The following is a 25514-nucleotide window of genomic DNA, read 5'->3' on the forward strand; positions in this document are numbered from 1 at the left end:
ACGCATTTTCACTTTCTGCCTGCTTTTTGAATCCTCCCTAAATAAAAATACAGACTAGATAGACCGCACATTTGTTTTTAGAGAATGATGTGATAAAGATTTGTTTGAAACAGTCTAGGCTTTCCTGATAGTAACAGTTCAGCAAGCAATTTTTCTGAGTATTTGTTCTGTTCTTCCCACACATTTACTCCATGTTTCTGTGCCAATGACTGAAATCAAAGGCTTTTCAGAACGTGTGTGTTCTGGAATGCTAAGTAATTTTCTTTGTTGTTGCTAAGAGGTGAATTTTGTTTTTGCCAGTAGGCTGTGTTGAAAGCACAAGATGTGGGTGTTTTTTTTGTTTTTTTTTTTTTTTTTTTGGTTAGTTTGTCTTAATGCTTGCCAGATATAACTGCGACTTTGACCCTTTGCCTCTAATAAGGTGTTTCTTTTGGATCGGGGACATATATTTTTAAGCCGCTTTTAATACCTTTCCATACCAACTCACAGAAGTCTTTTCTTTTGTCTTCAAAGAAAGTTATGCTTTCACTTTCCACCCCTCTCAGTAGGAAACCCAAGGAGCCAAAAGTGTTAGGCATTTGTAGGGATGTCGATTGTCCTGTCTTCGCCTCCTTTCTTTTAATCACCTGAATTCATCCCTCCTGATTCCACGCATTGGTGTTGCCTTCTGTCTGTAATACACATATATCTACGTTACCTCACTTGAGCTTCCCAGTGATCCTTTGAGGTAGTAGCATTATTTACCCCATCTTACACATGAGAAAACTGAGGCTTAGAGAGTTTAGGAGCCAAAGTGGGGTTTTCCAGGTATTGAACTCAGGTTCTGTGAGTTACATCACACCATTCCTTATTCTGTGGGCAGAGTTAACTTGTGAACCCCTTTAACAAACTACTCCGAGATACAACAGAAATCATCTTACCCCAACAGGCTTTGGAGTCCTCAGATGCCACTTTGGCGGTAAGGGCTCCTATGGATTCCAGGGGTTGGTGTGGAGTGGGTATGCCTAGGAGTCATATGTGGCACCATTCACCAGGGTGACCTCATCGCTTATACCCTTAGCCATAGATCTGGTCCCCCTCTGGCCTTCAGTGAGGACTTGACTCCTGAGAAAGCCCCAGGCCGCCCCAGCTAGGCTCAGCAGGCTGAAGAAGATGGATTTTGTTATTGTGTTAAAATACTAAAGCTAGAGGCATGGGGCATGGCTTAGAATTGTTGGCTATATATTCTTTTTTATAAGTGACTTATATGAACTTATTAGGCTAAGAATGATCGATAAGAGTATTTTATGCCATTGTACTCTGCCTGGTTTACAAAAGAAGAAAAGGATTTAAAGTAATTTGTATAAGTCAGAGTAGAAGATGAGAAAAGACAATTAGGTAAGGACAGGCAAGTAGTAATGGGCTTGTGTTCATGATAAGAAATTGTTTTGATCATAGAAATGAAATGATACAAAAGGGATGTCTTTCTCTAAATTCAATTATACATAGGATTTTAAAAGCAGAAAGACTAAAAATATTTACATATTTTCACTCTGCTCTATCAAGTATTCAGTATAAAGAAATACAGACATAGCTTGTAAGAAATAGTTGCTAGTAATTTCCATTCTTTTTTTCTTCTCTATTTTAAAAGGCTTCATATACTTCTTGTGGATCATAGGAAAGCTTAATGATAAATTGCCCTTAAAGCCTTGTGCTGTTTAGAAAGTTAGGTCAGCGTTAACCATTTTCTCAATATACAGCAAAGCCAGATTAATTATTAGATTTTTCCCTTTCATTAATTTAAAAAAATGTGATAAAATAGACATAATCTAAAAGTCACCATCTTAACCTACTTAGGTGTATAATTTAGCGACATTAAATACATTCACTTTTTATATTCCTTTCATTCATTTTTAATAGGAAGTAATTCACTACAGAAATCATTTTTCTAGCCATTCATTGAGAAATAGTCTGGAATCACCTGCCTGCCTTGGACTGGCCTTCACTGGCAGTATAGAAAGGGCAATAGGTCACACACAAAGCTTTTCTCTCACTGAGGCTGTGGGACTTTTCAATTACCTCTTCAAGTGGGACTCTGGCATTTTGGTTAATGGCAAAAAGAACTTGTGAATAGAATGAAACATTACAAAAGCAGCTTCGTCAAGAGAGACTGTTCTAGTCTCCATGATTACCCAGCTCCTGGAGGTTCCAACCTTTCAGGACAGAATGTAGTTTCCAGCTAGAGATCTCCCCCTGCCTCCCCACTCCTTGCTTTCTACTTCCTCCCTGAGTAGCCCCTATTCCCACCCCAGAGCACACACCCAAGTATCCCAACCAAAAGACATAATCATTCAGTTCAGTTCAGTTGCTCAGTCGTGTCTGACTCTTTGCAACCCCAAGGTCCTGAATTTTTTAACTTTTTTTTAATCTTGTCCATTCTGAGCCTCCTGAAGAAGGGAAAGTTCTCTTGTCCCACTGGCCCAGCCAGAAAGTCTTTTCTGTCATTGCCCTGTCTTGCCACTTAACAGGATCAATAGCCCTCTGTCTCAGGTGTGGACTCCAAGCCTTTTCACTTGTATATCAAACTCAGTGAACAAATACCTTTTGAAAACCTAGTGGATCTCAGTAAGTGACAGTTATCCTCACTTCAGAGATAGGAGAAAGTTGTATGAACGTTAATGTCAGTTCGTGTGCCCCATATACAATGAGGCCAAACAAACTGAAAAGTCAAAGTTTGGAGCAGAGAAAGGTTTATTGCAAAGCCATGCAATGAGCTGGGTAGGCTCATGCCCTAAAAAGCCCTGTGCTCCCTGAACGGTTTTGGTAAAGCACTTTTAAAAGCCAGGTGAGGGAGGGGGAGTCACAGGGTCTGTGACCAGTTTGTGCACAGTTCTCTGTCTGGCTGATGGTGAAGTAGCAGGGTGGTGTCATAGGGGTTAACATCCAGTTCAGTTCAGATCAGTCGCTCAGTCGTGTCTGACTCTTTGCGATCCCATGAATCGGAGCATGCCAGGCCTCCCTGTCCAACACCATCTCCTGGAGTTCACTCAGACTCACGTCCATCGAGTCCGTGATGCCATCCAGCCATCTCATCCTCGGTCGTCCCCTTCTCCTCCTGCCCCCAATCCCTCCCAGCATCAGAGTCTTTTCCAATGAGTCAACTCTTCGCATGAGGTGGCCAAAGGACTTTTCAGCTTTAGCATCATTCCTTCCAAAGAAATCCCAGGGTTGATCTCCTTCAGAATGGACTGGTTGGATCTCTTTGCAGTCCAAGGGACTCTCAAGAGCCTTCTCCAACACCACAGTTCAAAAGCATCAATTCTTCGGTGCTCAGCCTTCTTCACAGTCCAACTCTCACATCCATACATGACCACAGGAAAAACCATAGCCTTGACTAGACAGACCTTAGTCGGCAAAGTAACGTCTCTACTTTTGAATATGCTATCTAGGTTGGTCATAATTTTTCTTCCAAGGAGTAAGCGTCTTTTATTTATTTTTTATTTTTATTTTTTATTTTATTTATTTATTTATTTTTTGAGTAAGCGTCTTTTAATTTCATGGCTGCAATCACCATCTGCAGTGATTTTGGAGCCCAAAAAAATAAAGTCTGACACTGTTTCTACTGTTTCCCCATCTATTTCATAATTAGTCCTTAGACTACAGAAGGCCTGGGGCTATATGCTTCTGGTGCTCAAGTAGTTAACATCTTCCATTGTTGGAGAGGGTGTGTCACTAAGTTGTGTCTGACTCTTTGCAACCCCGTGGACTGTAGCCCGCCAGACTCCTCTGTCCATGGAATTTTACAGGCAAGAATACCATAGCGGGTTGCCATTTCCCACTCTAAGAAAGGGGGAAGTTTTTAGCATCTGTAAAACAACTCAGGAAATGTTCATCAAGTACTATTAGTACTATTGTCTAGGTACTTCAGAGAGGAGCTAAAGCAGAGGATATGGGGGAAGGCCCGTCTCAGGAAGGCCCCCATAGCGTCTTGTTCAGTTATAGGAATGTAAGTATTTGGTTCCAGGTCCTACAAGAAGTGAATGAGAGAGACAGACAGATAAACAGGCAGATGTGAAAGCCTAGTTGATAATTACTCTTAGTAAACATAGAACTTGGAACTGAAAAAAAAACAAATAATGAAAATAATGTTGATACTTTATATTTGAATGGTCCAGTATTGTTTTCATAGCACTTTATTGTATTGTTTTGCTTTGTGATTGGATTTGGTGCAACTGGAAGAAGAAAATTCTAGGTGGGAGCACAGAAAATTTGAGTGTTAATTATTGTTAAATGTAATGAATACTTTGCTCGCAAAAGCTGTTGAGCTGAGTCCTCTTCATTTCAAAGACTTTGCTTATGTCAGGTTTTTCAAACTAAGAGAACAATTACCAAACTATTAGTACATTTGCTTTCATTCCCATAGCTCTCATGTAATTTGTCAGACTCAGATGATACACAGTGAACCTCAGGCTGAGATTTAATTTTGTGTGTTTGCCAAAGTACCCAATGGCCTAGTTTCCATAGCCACATCCAGCAGATAAACGGCTCTGAAAAAAACATCAGGCTTTAGAGACATGGTAGGAAATCACCATCAGCTCACACTTCCTGACCAGCAGCAGGTGATAAAGTAGACCCTGGGGCATAGCCATGGGTGCTGCTGCTGCTAAGTCCCTTCAGTCCTGTGTGACTCTGCAACCCCATAGACAGCAGCCCGCCAGGCTCCTCTGTCCCTGGGATTCTCCAGGCAAGAGTACTGGAGTGGGTGTCCATTTCCTTCTCCAAGCTATGGGTGCAGTCACTCACTAATCCACATAATTGTTTGGGCACCCACCCGAGAAGTCCTGAATATCTGTGACTTTCCCCCAGTTGGTAGATTTTTTAAAAATACTTTTCTGATGTCCAAATGTTGGAGAGATTGTGCTAGGAATCTGATGGTTTCTGGTCCCCCCTCCCTCCCACTGCAAGCCCTCATCACATCTCTACCAGCCTGAGTGCAGGAGCCATCACAGACGAAACTCCACCCAGTACAGGGACAGGGCTGCCTCTGCCTGGTCACTGGGATACACAAAGTGAAAGCTCTCAGTTAACAGCCTATCTGGCAAGAAGCTCTGCTTTAACCCTTGACCCTCTCAACCGGCTCTGCTGTACTTTCTGTCTGCACTGCCCTGTTCCTAGGGGAGCAGAGACCCAGACCTGAGACTCAACACAGAGCCCTTGCAGTTTTAACTAGATGTGAAGAAGGCTGAGTGCTGAAGAATTGATGCTTTTGAACTGTGGTGTTGGAGAAGACTCTTGAGAGTCCCTTGCACTGCAAGGAGATCCAACCAGTCCATTCTGAAGGAGATCAGCCCTGGGATTTCTTTGGAGGGAATGATGCTGAAGCTGAAACTCCAGTACTTTGGCCACCTCATGTGAAGAGTTGACTCATTGGAAAAGACTCTGATGCTGGGAAGGATTGGGGGCAGGAGGAGAAGGGGATGACCGAGGATGAAATGGCTGGATGGCATCACTGACTTGATGGACGTGAGTCTGAGTGAACTCCGGGAGTTGGTAATGGACAGGGAGGCCTGGCGTGCTGCGATTCATGGGGTCGCAAAGAGTTGGACACGACTGAGCGACTGAACTGAACTGAACAAGTGAATTTGTTGCAGGAAGGAGGACCACTTCCAGGGCCCGAGAGTGGTCTCCTGTCTCACACTTGGAAATGAATTGCCCGAGGACACACATGCTGACAAAGAGAGAGACTATTGCCCCTGGAGGGGGCGCCCAGGCAGAGAATGGCAGGGAATCCGGGAGAACCTCTCTGCCACATGGCTCGAAATCTTGGGTTTTATGGTGATGGGATTAGTTTCTGGGTTGTCCCTGGCCAATCATTCTGGCTCAAGGTCCTTCCTGGTGGCACACACATTGCTCAGCCAAGATGGATTCCAGCGAGGAGGATTCTGGGAGGTTGGTAGGACATATGGACAGAAGTCTCTTCCCTCCTTTTGACCTTTCCCAATTCTTCCAGTTGTTGGTAGCTTCTTAGTTTCTCATTCCTTACCAGGACCAATGCCTCATGAATGTGCTTACTGTCAGGCTTGGCCAGGGCAGGAGGTTTCAGTCAGTGGTTCCCCTAGCAACTTCATCTGACTTCTCCTGTTTGACTCAGTGTTGTGGAACTATGTGCCTTTTTGTCCAGCAGAGGCATGCATAAGAATTTATTCCCATTTGTAGCATTTGGAAAATAAATATTCTGTTTATTTTGGGTTTTCTTTCTAGCTTGTGTTTTCCTGTGTTCTCTCAGGCCCCTACCAGTGACAGCCAGCATATGAAGAAAGTATGCCTAAGGGAATATTTTCCAAGCAATTTTATTTCCAAAAATGCTTTGCAAAAGAGGGAGTTTGTCGGTTGGATAAATTTTGGAAGTGCTCCATATTCTAAGCCTGTCTTTGAGAGCCAAGATGTCCATTAGCAAATTAGAAGTATTATGAGGGCTAGCAGTTTTTTTTTAAGCTAGTAGTTTTTTTTTTTTTTTCAAGCTGTTTAATTATAAGTCAGCATTCTCCAGATTTATGGCCATGGAACTCATTTTCATATAGCATCCAGAAAGATTAGAGTGAGAAATGCTAACATAAATGTGTTTAGAGATTTAGGTTCCCTAAGAAAGTGAGTCTTTCATCTTTCTTTTCTCTTTAGCACCTTACACATAGTGAGTTCTAATAACTTTAATGGTAATTTACTAGACTTGGTAATTACTACCAATGGTAATATTGATTATGGTTATTTTTAAAAAGCTGTGCCTGTGAATTGATAAGGAAAAATCAGTGCCAAAATGGCATTCATTTGAAGCTCTTGTCTGAGTTGGGAAAAGAGGGCATCATTTGCATAAAAAGAGAGTGGATCCTTTCTGGGGACTAGGGGAACTAAGTGTGATAGGAGATGGGATATAAAAAGCAAGATTTCCAGTCTTCCTCTTATTCCTTCATTTAACAAGCATTTCTTAGAACCTTGGTATTTATAAAACAAGGCAATGTAGGAAATGAGGCATAATTCTTCTTCTCAGGTGTGTTGAGACTAGTCCAGATGGTAAGACATGTACTTAACTCAGTTTAACATTGTAAAGAATGGCAAAGGGCTTTGAACAAATGAACAAAGTGCTCTAGTGCATTCAGAGGAAGCTAAAGTGGTTTCTGATCCAGGCAGCTAGGTGAGATCTTTGGGACCATGTCCCTCTCAGATCAGTATTCACTCATGCCTACAACCTCCAGGCGTGGAAGCACATCCTAATAGGCTCTCAGTGGAGGATGCAGCTCAGTGGCTTTGCAGGTCCAATCTTTCCGACATGGAGACTGAGACACAGAGCTGGAGGCCAGGGGAGTCTGAACTGAAAGCATGGAGACATGAACTCTGGTTCTGCCACTACCAGGTACCAGCTGGGTTTAAACAAATTAGACACACACACACATACACACAGGCATACTTCAGAGATACTATAGGTTCGGTTCTAGAACCACTGCAATGAAGCAAAAATATCACAATAAAGTGAGCCACACAACTTTGTTTCTCATTACATACATAAGAGTTATATTTACACTCTAGTATTAAGTGTGTAGGAGCATTATGGGACTTCCCTGGTGGCTCAGATGGTAAAGAATCCGCCTGCAATGCAGGAGACCTGGGTTTGATCCCTGGGTCGGGAAGATCCCCTGGAGAACAGCATGGCAACCCACTCCAGTATTCTTGCCTGGAGAATCCCATGGATAGAGGAGTCTGACGGGCTACGGTCCATAGGGTTGCAGAGAGTTGGTCACAGTTGAAGCAACTTAGCACACATGCATGCATGGCTAAATGAATAAGAGGAATTTTACACAAACACTATAATGTGATAAGATCTAAGTTTTAGTGAATATTAGAATGACCTGTGGGATTTGTTCAAAATATAGATTGCCTGCCCACACACCCTTGATTAATAGGCCTGATGGCAGGATCCCTGTAATCTGTACCCTGAGTTATTCTGAGCAACTTCTGCTATAAATCCAGGAATCCTGCAAATGGAAAGGGTTGGATTGTGGAAAAGTTTATGATATTCATTCACATGTATGTTACTCTACAGCAGGGTTTCTCAAACAGGGCACTACTGACTTTTGGAACTGGATAACTCTTTGTTGTAATGAGTCTGTCCTGTGCATTGTAGGCTATCAAGCAGCAACCCCAAATCAATTATGACAACTAAAACTGTCTCCAGACATTGCCACATATAACGTGGGGAGCATAGTCAATCGTGATTGAGAAGCCCTCCTCAACAGGGACCAAAGCCCCAGGAGTCAGACTAGAGATAGTGATACTGATCTTTCGAGATCAAATCTGTTAACAGTGAAGAGCACCTTTCTCTAAAAACTTGAGGTCCCCAAAGAAAACATTCTCAGAAGGGTCTGTCTACCTGTCCTCTAATGTCTCAGCTATCCCACTCAAGTACTAGACACACCAAACACTAATAATCAACTTATGTAGACTTTGGTATAAGACACATTTCCCCTTTACACTTTCTACTGGAGTGTGTATCACTCAAAATATACAAAAGATCTCAATATAGCACTTTACCAGCCTCCATAGATAGAACCTGAAGTGTAGGCTGGGTTATAGAAGGGAAGGGAATAAATGCCAATAAAGGGTTAATGAGTTATTACAGCTGTGGGCAACTGAGGCTCAGTTCCCCATAGTTTTACCTGAGAAATTGTGTGGACTATGCCAAAGAATTGCCCCACCAAGAGTAGAGAAGCTAAAAAAAAAAAAAAGAACAGAGAAGCTGAGAGTATTTATCCATGTTCCTTATTGGCTGGGGTTGCCCTTATGTCCCATGGTGGATGTTGACCATTGAACATCTGTTGCAGAGTAAGCTTCAATAATCAGGTATAAGATGATCAGTCCTTAGGATATCAGCCTCATCAGTCAAGGTTCAGTGAGATAAGCAAAATGAGTAAAGGATTTATTATAGGGACTTGGCCTTACCTAACTGTGGGGAAATAAGTCTTTGCATCTGATGCTGGAGTTTGAAGGGCAGGCAGTCAGGAAGGGAAGATAGATGTATGATGGGGGAAAGCAAGAACAAGCTGGAACCCACAAGTGTGAACTGGAGTCCAGAGTAGCCTTTGTTGCCTCTGATCTTGACACTGGGTGTCTTGCAGAAGTCAGGATTCTTCATCATAGAGCTAAATACATATACCTGGCCTAAGAGTTGGAGAAGGTGAAGGAAGATCCCAGAAGGGTGGAATAGTTGCAGGCCCTCATGCCATGAAAATCACCAGCAATGTGTGTGACCCTCAAAAGGAGTGGCTGCTTCACTTTTACTCTTTAGATTTCCCATAAGAATCTTTCTTGTGACCTATCCTAACCAGAAATACATAGGAAAGAAAACTCAGAAATCCAGTTCGGCCTGAACAAGTTGACAGAGTACAAAGCCATTATATCATCTCTTCCCTCTATCGCTTGCTCAGTGAGCCCACATACAAAATGGCATCCATGGCATCAAGGATGGAGACAATGTATGGTCTCAACAATATGACCTTCCACTCACCAAGACAGATTTGATTTTGGCTATCATTAGTCACTAAGGAAATGTAAGTCCAAACCGCAATTAGATACCACTTTGCATCCACCAGGGTGACTATAATCAGAGAGACAGACAATAACAAGTGTTGGCAAGGACATGGAGATATTGGAATCCTCATATATTGCTGGTGGGAATGTAAGTTGGCAGCAGCTGCTTTGCGAAATACTTTGACAGTTCTTCAAAATGGAGTGGGAGGAAATTAAGTGACTTAATGAAAAAGGGTTTCTTCTTGGGTTGATGAAAGTGTTCTAAAATTAGCTGTGGTGATGGTTTCACAACTCTGAATATACTAAAAAGCATTGAATTTTGCACTTCGAATGGATGGATTGTAGATTATGTGACTGATATCTTAGTAAAACTGAAAGAAAAACAGCCACTTACCCTCACACTGTAATAGTTTCATCTTTTTTCTAACTGCCTAGTTCTCTTGACTTAATAGCATTTGTGAAAGAGGAAAAATATTTTTTTCAATGCCCTGTTAGTTATCTTTACTTACCCAAGAACCTCCAGAAGAACTCATATTATTTCTATATTAATTGCTTTATTTGTAATGTTTGTATATACCTAGAGTCCCTTGGGAAAGATGGCATAACTATGCATTTGAAACCTTTTATTCTTAATGTTATGGTATCATTTATACCTGAGTTTAATGATTCTCTCTTTCCAGGGATGAGATTGCACAACTCAAGTGCCCATTGTGTTAGTTGTACAAGTCCTGAGAGAGGGGGCTGAGCATAAGATGAAAATGAGGTCATGAACTTAAGAATGTGCTGTTAGCCCTTTAAATTGCATAAGAGGTAGAGGGAGCAGAGGCATGAAAATTGCAAGCCATAATGCTGTGCAAATAAAATAACAACAAATCCAGATGATGAATGAGTTCCCCAGGGAAATGGGTGGGCCAAGGAAGGCTGAGGATTGGACCCTGGGAGAGTCAGTAGATCAGAGAAGAGAGGGTCTTACAAACCAGATGGCCACTTGGGAGAACCAATACATTAAGATAAGATATGGGAAGTCCCTGGCAGGCTGGTGGATAGGATTCCACACTTTCACTGGGGAAGGCCTGGGTTCAATCCCTGGTCCCTGGGGAATTAAGATCCCATAAACCTCGTGGCATGGCCAAAAAAGGGGGGGCGGGGAAGATAGGATAGATGTTTCTTTGTAAGTTATGATGGCTTTTTCTAGGTAAAGTAGTACTATGTATAATGTTTGAAAAGAGTTTGGCTACCTGCATATTGAAAGAGGTAAACAATAATTTTTTGAACTTAAAATATAACACGATCTTATTTAATTGGTCTCTTTTTAGATAATTTCTTTATTTAAAGCATTATCATGAACTATAGAAAATTAAACCACCAAAAGATTTCTCATACAGGCTAGTCACAAAACAGTGAGACTAGAAAGGTGCCAGGGAATTCATATGGGTTGCACAGACATGTTTCGAAATCAATCCAGAACATACCTGCTTATTTTCAAGATGATTAAAGAAAAATATTTGTCAGCTTCCCTCAGTGGCCTATGATACTCTTTAATAACACTGATTCCCTTCTGTTCAACTAAATATTAAAAGTACAGAGCTGAAACTCACCACCATGCCAATTGGTAAATGCTACTTTCTGGCTTATTTTACAGGACCAACAATAAAGCTGTTGGGCTTCCCTGATAGCTCAGTTGGTAAAGAATCCGCCTGCAATGCAGGAGACCCTGTATTGATTCCTGGGTCGGGAAGATCCCCTGGAGAAGGGATAGGCTACTCACTCCAGTATTCTTGGGCTTCCCTTGTGGCTTAGCTGGTAAAGAATAGGCCTGCAGTGTGGGAGACCTGGGTTTGATCCTTGAGTTGGGAAGATCCCCTGGAAAAGGGAAAGGCTACTCATTCCAGTATTTTGGCCTAGAGAATTCCATGGACTGTCTAGGCCATGGGGTTGTGAATAGTCGGACACTACTGAGCAACTTTCATTTTCACTTTTCTTTCAACAATAAAGAATGATGTGGGAGGTATCAACTGTCCTCCTCTCTTATTTTTGAGTTTTATGTAAATGGACTCAAACTCTATGTATTCTTTGACTTTCTTCTTTGACCAGCATATTTTTTTAATTGTTCATGGCCATGCTGCAATGACTTGTGTGATCTTAGTTCCCCAGCTAGGGATCAAACCGGGGCCCTGGCACTGAGAGCTCCAAGTCCTAACCAGTGGATCACCTGGGAATTCCCTCACTGATATATTTTAAAGTTACATCCATGTTGATTGGTGTTGTTTATAGTTTTTTCATTTTCACTGCTCCAGAATGGACATTCATGTGTATCTTAGTCTGTCTATCTAAAGCTCAAAAATAGACAAAACCAAACAATGTATCATGCAGGTATGTATACGAGGGAGATGGAAGAAAAGGAATGTTAGACACAAAATTCACTACAGTGGCTCCCTCTTGTACAGAGGAGACTGGATGTGATTGGGGAGAAACATGGTGTACGTCTAAATTTCTGGTGATATCACGCTTCTCAAATTGGATAGGGTGCATGTGGTTGTTCATTTCTATTATTTCTCTTTATCAATTTTTTTATCATATATAACACATTTCATAGTAAAAATTTAATAGCATTAAATAGCTTGCTCAGTAACTTTGACTTGTTAAGAATGCCTTCCCTTTGCCTTAATTGGGCAAGCATCCAAAAACTTTAAACAAAAAAAAAAAAAAAAAAGCAACAACAAACTTATCCTCTCCTGGCAACAGTCTCCCTTTATTATGAACATTGGTAGAGTGAAGATGTGGTTTCTCAAGGAGACTTAAGTATTTGGGGCACAATTCCAGGGACATTGCGTTCTACTTGACATCAACAACTCTGGCTGTGTCAAAGGCACAGAAATTACAAGCCACTTAGAAAGGGTAGAAAGGTTTCAGAATATAGGCACAAAATTAACATTCTTTTTCCCCAAGGATTTTTTTTTTTTTTTTTTGCTTTAGCCATGCTCTTTGGAAAATGCAGTATTCTAGGAGATCCTGCCTCACATTCTTAGGTTATAAAGGCATTTCTTGCTGAAAAGTGGTTTAGGATTGAGAAACAGCTGACACTTTGGGGAGAAAACTATAGAATCACCTGCCAATGCAGGAGATGTAAGAGATGGGAATTCAATCCCTGGGTTGGGAAGATCCCCTGGAGGAGGATATGGCATCCCACTCCAGTATTCTTGCCTGGCAAATCCCCATGGACAGAGGAGCCTGGAGGGCTACAGTCCATGGGGTCGCAAAGAGTCAGACAAGACTGAAGTGACTTAGCATGCACACATGCATAGAATCACATTTAAGATAACGTGAAGGTGCATTCCCAGACAGTTTCACCCAGCTAAGAGCCATCTCCAGGCCCTCCCACCGCCCTATTTTAGGGATTTACCCAGGCAGAAAGTAGTCTTGAACTGTCTAGTTTAGAAGCAGGCCATGGAGGAAATAAGCCTTCAGGGACTGATGAGAAAGGAAGAGGTTTGTGAGTGTTTCCACATACATGCATTTCTTTAGCACACTGAGATTTTCTGTGAAATGAGAACAAAGAAGCCAAACACTGCTAAGAGAGAAAATCATGAACACCTTTTATCAACTGAGTACCTCTGTCAGCAGGATAAAAATTAACATTGTGGCGGGCCTCTATGATCTCCTTTTAAAATATTCCATGACTCCCATTTCTATAAAAGATGGTCAGGCTAGACCCTTTTCACTGGCTGAATGTTTCACCTCTCCTGCCACCTCTCTTTGTTGTTCAAAGCTCACACCACAGGGTCTTTAGGACCTTGGGTGAAATCCTATTCTGGTTGGTATCATACTTATCATATTTATTTATCATACTTAATGTCCCCTGATGATTAAGCATATTTAAAGATTTTCAATGAAACTAGGCCATGCCATGTGGGGCCACCCAAGACGAAGGGGTCATGGTGGAGAGGTCTGACACAATGTGGTCCACTGGAGAAGGGAATGGCAAATCACTTCAGTATTCTTGCCTTGAGAACCTCATGAACAGTATGAAAAGACAAAAAGATAGGACACTGAAAGATGAACTCCCCAGGTCTGTAGGTGCCCAATATGATACTGGAGATCAGTGGAGAAATGACTTAAGAAACAATCAAAGGATGGTGCCAAAGCAAAAACAACACCTGATTGTGGATGTGACTGGTGATAGAAGCAAGCTCCAATGCTGTAAAGAGCAGTATTGCATAGGAACCTGGAATGTTAGGTCCATGAATCAAGGCAAATCGGATGTGGTCAAACGGGAGATGGCAAGAGTGAATGTTGACATTCTGCTGCTGCTGCTGCTAAGTCACTTCAGTTGTGTCCAACTCTGTGCGACCCCAGAGATGGCATCCCACCAGGCTCCCCCGTCCTTGGGATTCTCCAGGCAAGAACACTGGAGTGGGTTGCCATTTCCTTCTCCAATGCATGAAAGTGAAAAGTGAAAGTGAAGTTGCTCAGTCATATCCGACTCCTAGTGACCCCATGGACTGCAGCCTACCAGGCACCTCCATCCCTGGGACTTTCCAGGTAAGAGTACTGGAGTGGGGTGCCATTGCCTTCTCCGGTTGACATTCTAGGAATCAGCGAACTAAAATGAACTGGAATGGGTGAATTTAACTCAGATAACCATTTTATCTACTACAGTGGACAGGAATCCCTTAGAAGAAATGGGATAGCCATCATAGTCAACAAAAGAGTCCAAAATGCAGTACTTGGATGCAGTCTCAAAAACGATAGAATGATCTCTGTTTTTTTCCAAGGCAAACCATTCAATATCACAGTAATCCAAGTCTATGCCCCAACTAGTAACACTGAAGAAGCTGAAGTTGAACGGTTCTATGAAAACATACAAGACCTTTTAGAACTAACACCCAAAAAAGATGTCCTTTTCATTATAGGGGACTGGAATGCAAAAGTAGGAAGTCAGGAAACACCGGGAGTAACAGGCAAATTTGGCCTTGGAGTACAGAATGAAGCAAGGCAAAGGCTAATAGAGTTTGCCAAGAGAATCACTGGTCATAGCAAACAACCTCTTCCAACAACACAAGAGAAGACTCTACACATGAACATCACCAGATGGTCAACACTGAAATCAGATTGATTATATCCTTCGCAGCCAAAGATGGAGAAGCTCTATACAGTCAGCAAAAACAAGACCAGGAGCTGACTGTGGCTCAGATCATGAACTCCTTATTGCCAAATTCAGACTTAAACTGAAGAAAGTACGGAAAACCACTAGACCATTCAGGTATGACCTAAATCAAATCCCTTATGATTATACAGTGGAAATGAAAAATAGATTTAAGGGACTAGATCTGATAGACAGAATGCCTGAAGAACTATATATGGAGGTTTATGACATTGTACAGGAGACAGAGATCAAAACCATCCCCAGGAAAAAGAAATGCAAGAAAACAAAATGGCTGTCTGGGGAGGCCTTACAAATAGCTGTGAAAAGAAGTGAAGTGAAAAGCAAAGGAGAAAAGGAAAGATATACCCATTTGAATGCAGAGTTCCAAAGAATAGCAAGGAGGGATAAGAAAGCCTTCCTCAGCGATCAGTGCAAAAAAATAGAGGAAAACAACAAAATGTGAGAGACTAGAGATCTCTTCAAGAAAATTAAAGATACCAAAGGAACATTTTTTTTAATTTTTATTTTTACTTTATTTTACTTTCCAAGGGAACATTTCATGCAAAGATGGGCTCAATAAAGGACAGAAATGGTAAGGAGAGAAATGGTATGGACCTAACAGAAGCAGAAGATATAAAGAAGAGGTGGCAAGAATACACAGAACTGTACAAAACAGAGCTTCATGACCCAGATAATCACGATGGTATGATCACTCACCTAGAGCTAGACATCCTGGAATGTGAAGTCAAGTGGGCCTTAGGAAGCATCACTACAAACAAAGCTAGTGGAGGTGATGGAATTCCAGTTGAGCTGTTTCAAATCCTGAAAGATGATGCTGTCAAAGTGCTGCACTCAATATGCCAGCAAATTTGGAAAACTCATCAGTGGCCACAGGACTGGAAAAGGTCAGTTTTCATTCCAATCCCAAAGAAAGGCAATGCCAAAGAATGCTCAAACTACCACACAATTGCACTCATCTCACACACTAGTGAAGGAATGCTCAAAATTCTCTAAGCCAGGCCTCAGCAATACGTGAACCATGAGCTTCCAGATGTTTGAGCTGGTTTTAGAAAAAGCAGAGGAACCAGAGATCAAATTGCCAACATCTGCTGTATCTTCAAAAATGCAAGAGAGTTCTAGAAAAACATCCATTTCTGCTTTATTGACTATGCCAAAGCCTTTGATTGTGTGGATCACAACAAACTGTGGAAAATTCTGAAAGAGATGGGAATACCAGACCACCTAACCTGCCTCTTGAGAAATCTGTATGCAGGTCAGGAAGCAACAGTTAGAACTGGACATGGAACAACAGACTGGTTCCAAATAGGGAAAGGAGTACTATATATTGTCTCCCTGCTTACTTAACTTAATATGCTGAGTATATCATGAGAAATGCTGGGCTGGAAGAAGCACAAGCTGGAATCAAGATTACCAGAAGAAATATCAATAACCTCAGATATGCAGATGACACCACCCTTATGGCAGAAAGTGAAGAGGAACTAAAGAGCCTCTTGATGAAAGTGAAAGAGGAGAGTGAAAAAGTTGGCTTAAACCTCAACATTCAGAAAACGAAGATCATGGCATCTGGTCCCCTCACTTCATGGGAAATAGATGGGGAAACAGTGGAAACAGTGAGAGACTTTATTTTTTGGGGCTCCAAAATCACTGCAGATGGTGACTGCAGCCATGAAATTAAAAGACACTTACTCCTTGGAAGGAAAGTTATGACCAACCTAGACAGCATATTAAAAAGCAGAGACATTACTTTCCCAACAAAGGTCCATCTAGTCAAGGCTATGGTTTTTCCAGTAGTCATGGATGGATGTGAGAGTTGGACTATAAAGAACACTGAGCGCTGAAGAATTGATGCTTTTGAAGTGTGGTGTTGGAGAAGACTCTTGAGAGTCCCTTGGACTGCAAGGAGATCCAACCAGTCCATTGTAAAGGAGCTCAGTCCTGGGTGTTCATTGGAAGGACTGATGCTGAAGCTGAAATTCCAATACTTTGGCCACCTCATACGAAGAGTTGACTTATTGGAAAAGACCCTAATGCTGGGAGGGATTGGGGGCAGGAGGAGAAGGGGATGACAGAGGATGAGATGGCTGGGTGGCATCACTGACTCTATGGACATGAGTGTGGGTGGACTCTGGGAGATGGTGAGGGACAGGGAGGCCTGGCATGCTGCAGCTCATGAGGTCACAAAGAGTCAGACACGACTGAGCAACTGAAGTGAACTGAACTGAAGGATTTTCTTAAACAGTTTTTTTCAAAGCAAATATCAGTTTGGTATGAGACTATTACTTGAATTTAAAATATAGATTTTTTTTTACAGTTTCAATTAAACGAAGAATTGCAACAAGAGCCAACTGTTCTGAAGGCTGCTGGTGAACTATTATTTAACCCAGTCTCTCTCCTGTGCAGAGTTATTTTTGTGTCTGCCAGTTTCTCTCAGAACATTCTTGCACATTTTTCAAAGTTGACCCTGTTACCCTTGAGCTTCTTAGTCTCCTTTTTCATTCCTTAGAAACATAAAAGATGTGTGGGAGATTTATAAGGTTCACATTTCAGAGTTCTGTTTCTTTTAGTCAGGAAGTTTAAGATATCTCTTGGACAAAACTATCTCAACATTCCATCAATCATATAAGAGGCCGGAAAGCTTATTGTTTATGAGAAAAAGCTGTGGAAGCAGGAAATTTCTGTCCTACTGTTTTCTAGCTAATATCACTAAGCTTCAGTTTCCTCATTTGTAAAATGGGAATATTAATAGTTCTTTCCTCCAGAGGGTTGGGGTGAGCATTACAGGAGACAATGCATAGAAAGAGCTTAAGCCAGTGCCAGGCATGGACAAAGATCTTAGTGAGTATTAGTAATAATGGCGGTGATGGTGGTAGTGATGATGATAAAGGATTTGGAGTCTTAAAAAGTTGTCTTGCAGCACTACTACACAGCATTTTCAGATAAGAAGTCAGATCACATAATCTGCCAAGGTTATTTGAATTTGCTACTCTGGAAAGGAGAATTCCTTCTTTGTCACTTAATGGCCGCCATGTAGTCTTACTCAGTTGGAGAGTGTGTGTGAGTGTGCATCCATGAATGCCAATGCTCTTCTGTCTTGTGCCCCTGCCTTGATGGTCAGGAGTCTTACTTTAGCTCTTTTTAAAAATCCAGCTCTTAATATTGTTCAGTGCACACAGTACACACAGTAGGCTTTCTACAAATACTGAATACATTTCTATTCAATAAAATTGAAATTGTGTGCAAAATGTATTAATAGACAGTGTTTTGACCTTATGAAGATTTACAAGATGTTTTAAAGAAAAATGAATTCAATTAGGAAATAAAGGGAATTCCCTGGCGCTTCCAATGCAGTGGGCTGGCATGGGTTCAATTCCTGGCAGGGAACTAAGATCCCATAAGCTGTATGGTGTGACCAAAAAAAAAAAAAGGAAAGGCTTAGGAAGACTCTAGACCTGCTCTCTTTTCCTGAGGATTCACCCTTCCCTTATAGTAGCACAGTGCCTGTCACACAACTGAAATGAAGTAAATGGTGGCTAAGTGGTTAGGATTCTAGGTTTTCATTGACAGGACCCAGGTTCAACCCCTGGTCAGGGAACTGAGATCCCACAAGCCAAGCAGCCAAAAAAAAAAAAAAATTAATCAAAACCAGCTAAAATGACACTAGGGAATTCTTGATAATCTAACTGTAATTTGAGTCTTGTATAGATGCTGTCCATCATTGCTTTTTGACACAGTAGAGGATCCTGTTTCTTTGAAAATGGCTCTGAGGTTGACTGGTTGGGATTTTTAGAATGTCATCCTAATTTAACATATTATCCTTTGCTTTTAGGGAAAAACTTATCCATTTCGGGGTGCCTTCCCTCCAGTATGGAATCCCATTGCCTATCTGGATTACAACAACCTGTGGCGGACCATGGATAACATGGGAAAAGAGGTAAAGTGTGTGTTCAGCTTGCCCTTAACCTGTGACTGAAATCAATAGCAAATGTTTAATATCCTTCCACAGTGCAGGGAACATTGTTGTATATCATTTCCAATTTACCCAATAACTCTCCCCCATTGGTAGTATTTCTGCTTTAGCGAGAAGAAATTCAGTGGCAAGGGGTTACATAATTTCCCCAAGATCATACAACAAGGGAACCAGGATTCAAACCCACATGTCTCTGATATTAATGTGTGTACCTGTGTGTTTTCAGCTCTATGCCACTGAGTATTTATATGACATATTTTTCTTGGGAATCCTACTTAGAGTGATCTTATCCATATATTATGCCACCTGAGATAATAAAGGGGAGGAAGATTTGTTTCCTCAAAGTGGTTTTTCACTGAGTATCAGTAACTCAATAACTATAACATCCATCTCTCAAATTTAATTTGGAAATTTAAAATGGCTGTTGTGGGCACATGTGTGCATGCTAAGTCTCCTCAGTCATGTCTGACTCTTTGCGACCCTGTGGATGGTAGCCCACCAAGCTCCTCTGTCCATGGGATTCTCCAGGCAAGAATACTGGAGTGGGTTACCATACCCTCTTCCATTACCTTTCAATAATAATTATGATGATGACCATCATAATTACATATTAATTTATATTAATGCATATATTTAGGTATTACTTTGAAAACAGCATTAAGGCATAGAATCCAAAGAGCTACCCATCCCAAACCCACCACTGGGTACGCAGTGTACATATGTAATGTATGTATACACCATTGTCTATATGTACATAGGATTCTATGCACATCACACACTCCAACATAAAGAAACCAGTTTTCAGAGTTTCTCCTGAGGGCCTCTTGTCAGTCCAGTGGGCAGTAACCATCAGACCTAAATGTTGGCCTTCCTTTCTCTGCAGATTCCAGCTGATGCACCATGGGAAGCCCCACATGCAGCAGAATGGGATAAGATGACTATGAAAGATCTCATCGAAAAAATCTGCTGGACAAAGTAATCTTGACTATTTAAAATGTATTTTTTATCTTCCCTTCATATTGTCCCTATCCTATCTTGAACTTCAGAGTTTTTCTTCATAAGTTATAGGAAAAGTTAAGGAGAAACTTAATGACATTTCCATCAATAGTGACTTTAAGGGCCCTTGAGACACTCGGAGCAGGATTCAACATAAAGTGAATCTAAAACATAAGAAGAAAAGTAGGTGAAGGAAGTTGAACTTTTTTTTTTAATGAAAGAATTGTGCGCTTCTCCATAAAAGAAGTAATTGTGTTTTCAGATAATATAGAGGTCAGCTGCAAAAGCAATTTGGAAAGGTGTTAAAGTAATTTCATATACATATAGAAGAACTAGAGGGAAGCTAGTCTATATTAATGAAAACTATAAATTATGTTTTAAATGAGAATCTGTGTTATTAACTGAGTTACGGATCATTCTGTCAGCATTTTGGGGCTGCTGTGTGAAGGCACCATATGAAGCACTGAGGAATGGCGGTGAACTTACGATGCATGGCCCCTAACCTCATGGAGCTGATATATTTTTAGCAGGAGAGACTTTAATTATACACATGTTACATAATTCTAGGAGAGATTGAAATGGGGGAACATGACCTCTCTTGAGGGTGAAGGAGAGATTCCTTGTTGAAACAAAGGAGTTACTACATCAACTAAGAATGAGCCACAGAGGGTGGTAAGGGGCAGGGAAGGATGGATGGTGTGAGGGCAAGCTATCTGCCAGGAATGTGCCTAATGGATGAGGGAAAGAGGAAAGATAGATGGTGAGAGAGAATGGCATCTTCCATGAATGAGCCATAATAAATGGGGGAGACAGGAAGGGTGGATGCTGTGGGAATTAAGAATCTTCATTGAAGGTGCCATAGTGGGTGGGGGAAGACAGGAAGGGTGTTTAGTGTGAGTAAATGGTATCTTGCAGGATGAGTAATGGGATGGGGAAGTTAGGAAGAGGGGATGGTGTGAGGAGATGGTATATTCCAGGAATGAGCCAGTAGATGAGGGAGACAGGAAAATGGATGCTGTGAGGGGATGGTATCTTTCAGGAATGAACCACAGGGGATGGAAGAAAACATGAAAGATGGTGCATGAACATGGTGTCTTTAAAGAATGACCCAGTTGATGAGAGAAAGGAAGAGTGGATGGTATGTGGGGTTGCTATGGTCAGGAATAAACCAAATTGTGTGCAGGGGACAGGAAATAGTGGATGGTGTAGCAGAATGGTATCTTCTGGGTATGAGCCTCTGTTGACAGGGGAAACAGGAAAGATGGATGGTGTAGGAGGCAGGTATGTGCCAAGAATGAGCCATAGTGCATGGGTAGAGACAGGAAGGATGGACGATATGGTGGGATGGTGTCTTCCAAGATAAGCCACAGTGGATGGAGGAAGGTGGGGAGGTTGTGTGGTTGTGGGGATAGTATCTTTGAGATATGCACCAATTGGTGGAAGATATAAGAGATATATTATGTGAGATGATGGTATTTTTCAGGAATGAATCACAGTGGATGGGGGGAGAGAGGAAAGAGGGATGGTATGTGTAGATGGTATCTTCCAAGGACAAGTCAGTTGATGGAGGAGACAGGAAGAGCTGATGACGTGGGGAGATGGTATCTTCCAAGAATAAGTCAGTTGATGGGTGACAGGAAGAGTATGGTATGAGGGGATGGTATCTTTCAGAAATGAGCCACAGTGGATGGGGGGTGATAGTACGGATGGTTGGATTGGTGGGATGTATCTTCTAAGAGTGAGCCATAGTGATGGGAGGAAAAGAAGATGGTATGAGGGGATGGTATCAAAAAGAGGATGGTATGAGGGGATGGTATCAACAAGGAATGGTGGAGAAAGGAAGGATAGATGATTTGAATGGTGACATCTTTCTGAAATGAGACACCGTGAATGGGGGTAGATGGAGAAAGGTGGACGATGTGGCAGGATGGAATCTTCCAATAATGACCTGTAATTAATGGTGGGAAGCTGTCAGGAAGGATGGATGGTGAGGAGGATGTTTTTGTCCAAGTATCTTAAAGGAATGAGTCAGTTGATGGGGGAATATAGGACTGATGGGTGGTGTTGGGGGATGATGTGTCTTCCACGAATGAGCCCAGTAGATGAGTGGAGATCAGGGTATGGGGAGGATATATATTCCAAGAATAAATCACAATGAATTGGAAACAGGACCAATGGATGGTGTGGGGTGTTGGTATCTCACAGGTGAGCCACAGTGATGGAAGAAGACAGGAAAAGTGGGCGATACAGTGAATGGTATCTTTCAGGAATGAGCCATAGTGGATGGAGGAGACAGGAGATATGGTTGGTGAGGAGGGGTAATGTTGCAGTAGTGAGCCACAGTAATCGAGAAAAATAGTAAAGGGGGAGGGATGGTTTCTTTCGGGAATAAGTCATAGTGGATGGGATGGATGGAAGGATGAATGGTTGAGGCATGGTATTTTCCAGTAATCAACCACAAATAATGGTGGGAGATGTGAAGGTTGGATAGTGTGGGAAATGCCCACCCCCATGCCCAGTATAGAGAACAGGGAGCAGCTTATGAAGGCCCCCAAGATGGGGAGATTGACATGTTTTAACAATGAGTGAACAGTATGTATGCCTAGACCATAAAGATGCCACGAAGAAATGATGTAATGGGAGTTTACAGAACTTGAGAGGCTGATGGTGCAAGACACATTATTGACCATATACAAGACTTTTTGCCTTTTGCCGTTAACATCATTGAAGGGTTGGAGAAGGAAATGGCAGCCCACTCCAGTATTCCTTCCTGGAGAATCCCATGAACAGAGGAGCCTGGCAGGCTACAGTCCATGGGGTCACAAAAGTCGGGGACGACTTAGCAACTAAACCACCACCACCAAGCAGAGTGTTTATTTTTTGTTTATTTTGTTTGTTTGTCTTAGTTTTGGACTGTGGAAAGACTTAATTGGCTGTAAGGAACATGAGGGGATGTAGTCATATGACTAGGTAGGGATACCCAGGAGCAGCCATCACTGTTTTAACCCAGGTGAGGGTCAGTGGTAGCCTGGACCAGGGTTGGAGCAGTGGAGGTGTTGAGGAGAGGAAGTTTGTTCAAATAAGTGAAAACAGTATCGTCAATGAACCTGACAAGCATATTAACCTTTTAGACTGCACTGGGATTAGCATGTTTGGAGCTAACCCATAATTTCCAACAAGTCAGGAAAAAATTATTTTCCCCGAGAGTTAAAAATCTGCATTCTGTCAGAGATTGAGTCCATGAGTATTTTTTAAAGGCATAGAAATGGTTTCTAATTATACTAAATTATGTTTTTAAAGATAATGTCATGTGAAGCATGTATGTATCTACTCCTGACTCTTGTTCTATGACCAGGACTGCTCGGCAGTTTGCATCTCTCTTCGTGAATATCAATGTGACCTCTGAACCCCATGAGGTGTCTGCCCTGTGGTTCTTGTGGTACGTGAAACAATGTGGAGGCACCACTCGGATATTCTCCATTACCAACGGGGGCCAGGTATGAAGTGTCCATTCTCACACTAAACTTCATGTCTGATTTTGTCCTCAGCCAGTGCAGTATCTTAATAATTGCTTCTATATTTTGAAACATGAGTGAATTTGAAACAATTTCAAAAAAAGTTTTCTGAAAACAAAATTTTCTCATTTCTAAAAATAAGCTCACGACTAAAGAATGTTTCATTTTGAATTTGGTTTGAGGAAGTCAATTCCTTCCTTTTGGAAGTAGGTGAAATTAGACTTGTAGGAGGAGCTCACTTATTAAAATCAACTAATTTCCAAAAAAAATCTAGTGCTTGTAAAATTGTCATTAAAGTCATCTCTGTTCCAAGCATGAGACTTTAGGTCCCATTCTGTGTCTCAGAGTTATTATTTTATGTTAACTGTTATAGAATGGAAGTGACTATTCTTTTAATACAAGTGATTTCTGGTTACTCTTTCAATAGTAAATTCTACATTTTGGGGATAAATTTTGCTGCCTACTAGCATTTGCCCTCGGAGAAGGCAATGACAAGCCACTCCAGTACTCTTGCCTAGAAAATCCCATGGATGGAGGAGTCCATGGGGTCTCTACTGAGCAACTTCACTTTCACATATTGGAGAAGGAAATGGCAACCCACTCCAGTGTTCTTGCCTGGAGAATCCCAGGGATGGGGGAGCCTGGTGGGCTGCCGTCTATGGGGTCGCACAGAGTCGGACACGACTGAAGCGACTTAGCAGCAGCAGCATTTGCCCTGCTTCCATACCACATCCTAAATCAAATCCCTTATGATTATACAGTGGAAGTGAGAAATAGATTCAAGGGACTAGATCTGATAGACAGAGTGCCTGAAGAACTATGGACGGAGGTTCATGACATTATACAGGAGGCAGGGATCAAGCCCATCCCCAAGAAAAAGAAATGCAAAAAGGCAAAATGGTTGTCTGAGGAGGCCTTACAAATAGCTGTGAAACGAAGAGAAGTGAAAGGCAAAGGAGAAAAGGAAAGATATACCCATTTGAATGCGGAGTTCCAAAGAATAGCAAGGAGAGATAAGAAAGCCTACCTCGGAGATCAGTGCAAAGAAATAAAGGAAAACAATAGAATGGGAAAGACTAGAAATCTCTTCAAGAAAATTAGAGTTACCAAGGGAACATTTCATGCAAAGATGGGCTCAATAAAGGACAGAAATGATATGGACCTAACAGAAGCAGAAGATATTAAGAAGAGGTGGCAAGAATACACAGAAGAACTATACAAAAAAAGATCTTAATGACCCAGATAATCATGATGGTATGATCACTCACCTAGAGCCAGACACCCTGGAGTGCAAAGTCAAGTGGGCCTTACGAAGCATCACTATGAACAAATCTAGTGGAGGTGATGGAATTCCAGATGAGCTATTTCAAATCCTAAAAGGTGATGCTGTGAAAGTGCTGCACTCAATATGCCAGCAAATTTGGAAAACTCAGTAGTGGCCACAGGACTAGAAAAGGTCTGTTTTCATTCCAATCCCAAAGAAAGGCAATGCCAAAGAATGCTCAAACTACCGCACGATTGCACTCATCTCACACATTAGTAAAGTAATGCTCAAATTTCTCCAAGACAGGCTTCAACAGTACATGAACTGTGAACTTCCAGATGTTCAAGATGGATTTAGAAAAGTCAGAGGAGCCAGAGATCAAACTGCCAGTATCCATTGGATCACCAAAAAAGCAAGAGAGTTGCAGAAAAACATCTATTTCTGCTTTATTAACTATGCCAAAGCCTTTGACTGTGTGGATCACAACAAACTGTGGAAAATTCTGAGAGAGATGGGAACACCAGACCACCTGACCTGCCTCTTGAGAAATCTGTATGCAGGTCAGGAAGCAACAGTTAGAACTGGACATGGAACAATAGACTGGTTCCACATTGGGAAAGGAGTATGTCAAGGCTGTATATTGTCACCCTGCTTATTGAACTTATATGAAGAGTACATGATGAGAAATGCTGATCTGGCTGAAGCACAAGCTAGAGTCAAGATTGCCAGGAGAAATATCAATAACCTCAGACATGCAGATGACACCACCCTTATGGCAGAAAGCGAAGAAGAAGTAAAGAGCTCTTAATGAAAGTGAAAGAGGAGAGTGAAAAAATTGGCTTAAAGCTCAACATTCAGAAAAGTAAGATCATGGCATCCGGTCCCATCACTTCATGGCAAATAGATGGGGAAACAGTGGAAACAGTGGCAGGCTTTATCTTTTGGGACTCTAAAATCACTGCAGATGGTGACTGCAGCCATGAAATTGAAAGACGCTTGCTCCTTGGAAGAAAAGTTATGATCAACCTAGACAGCGTATTAAAAAGC

General features: G+C 41.6%; 1 protein-coding gene across 1 annotated transcript in view; it reads left to right on the plus strand.

The window, feature by feature from the left end:
- Positions 1-25514, plus strand: part of MAOA (monoamine oxidase A) — an 83317-nt gene that overhangs the window by 33181 nt on the left and 24622 nt on the right. Inside the window, exons 4-6 of the mRNA XM_004022016.4 lie at positions 18552-18656; positions 19576-19667; positions 23044-23185. Coding sequence (XP_004022065.2) covers positions 18552-18656; positions 19576-19667; positions 23044-23185 — 339 coding nt within the window. The remainder of the gene's footprint in view (positions 1-18551; positions 18657-19575; positions 19668-23043; positions 23186-25514) is intronic.

This window comes from Ovis aries, chromosome X, assembly GCF_016772045.2.
Source record: "Ovis aries strain OAR_USU_Benz2616 breed Rambouillet chromosome X, ARS-UI_Ramb_v3.0, whole genome shotgun sequence".
NCBI lineage: Eukaryota > Metazoa > Chordata > Mammalia > Artiodactyla > Bovidae > Ovis > Ovis aries.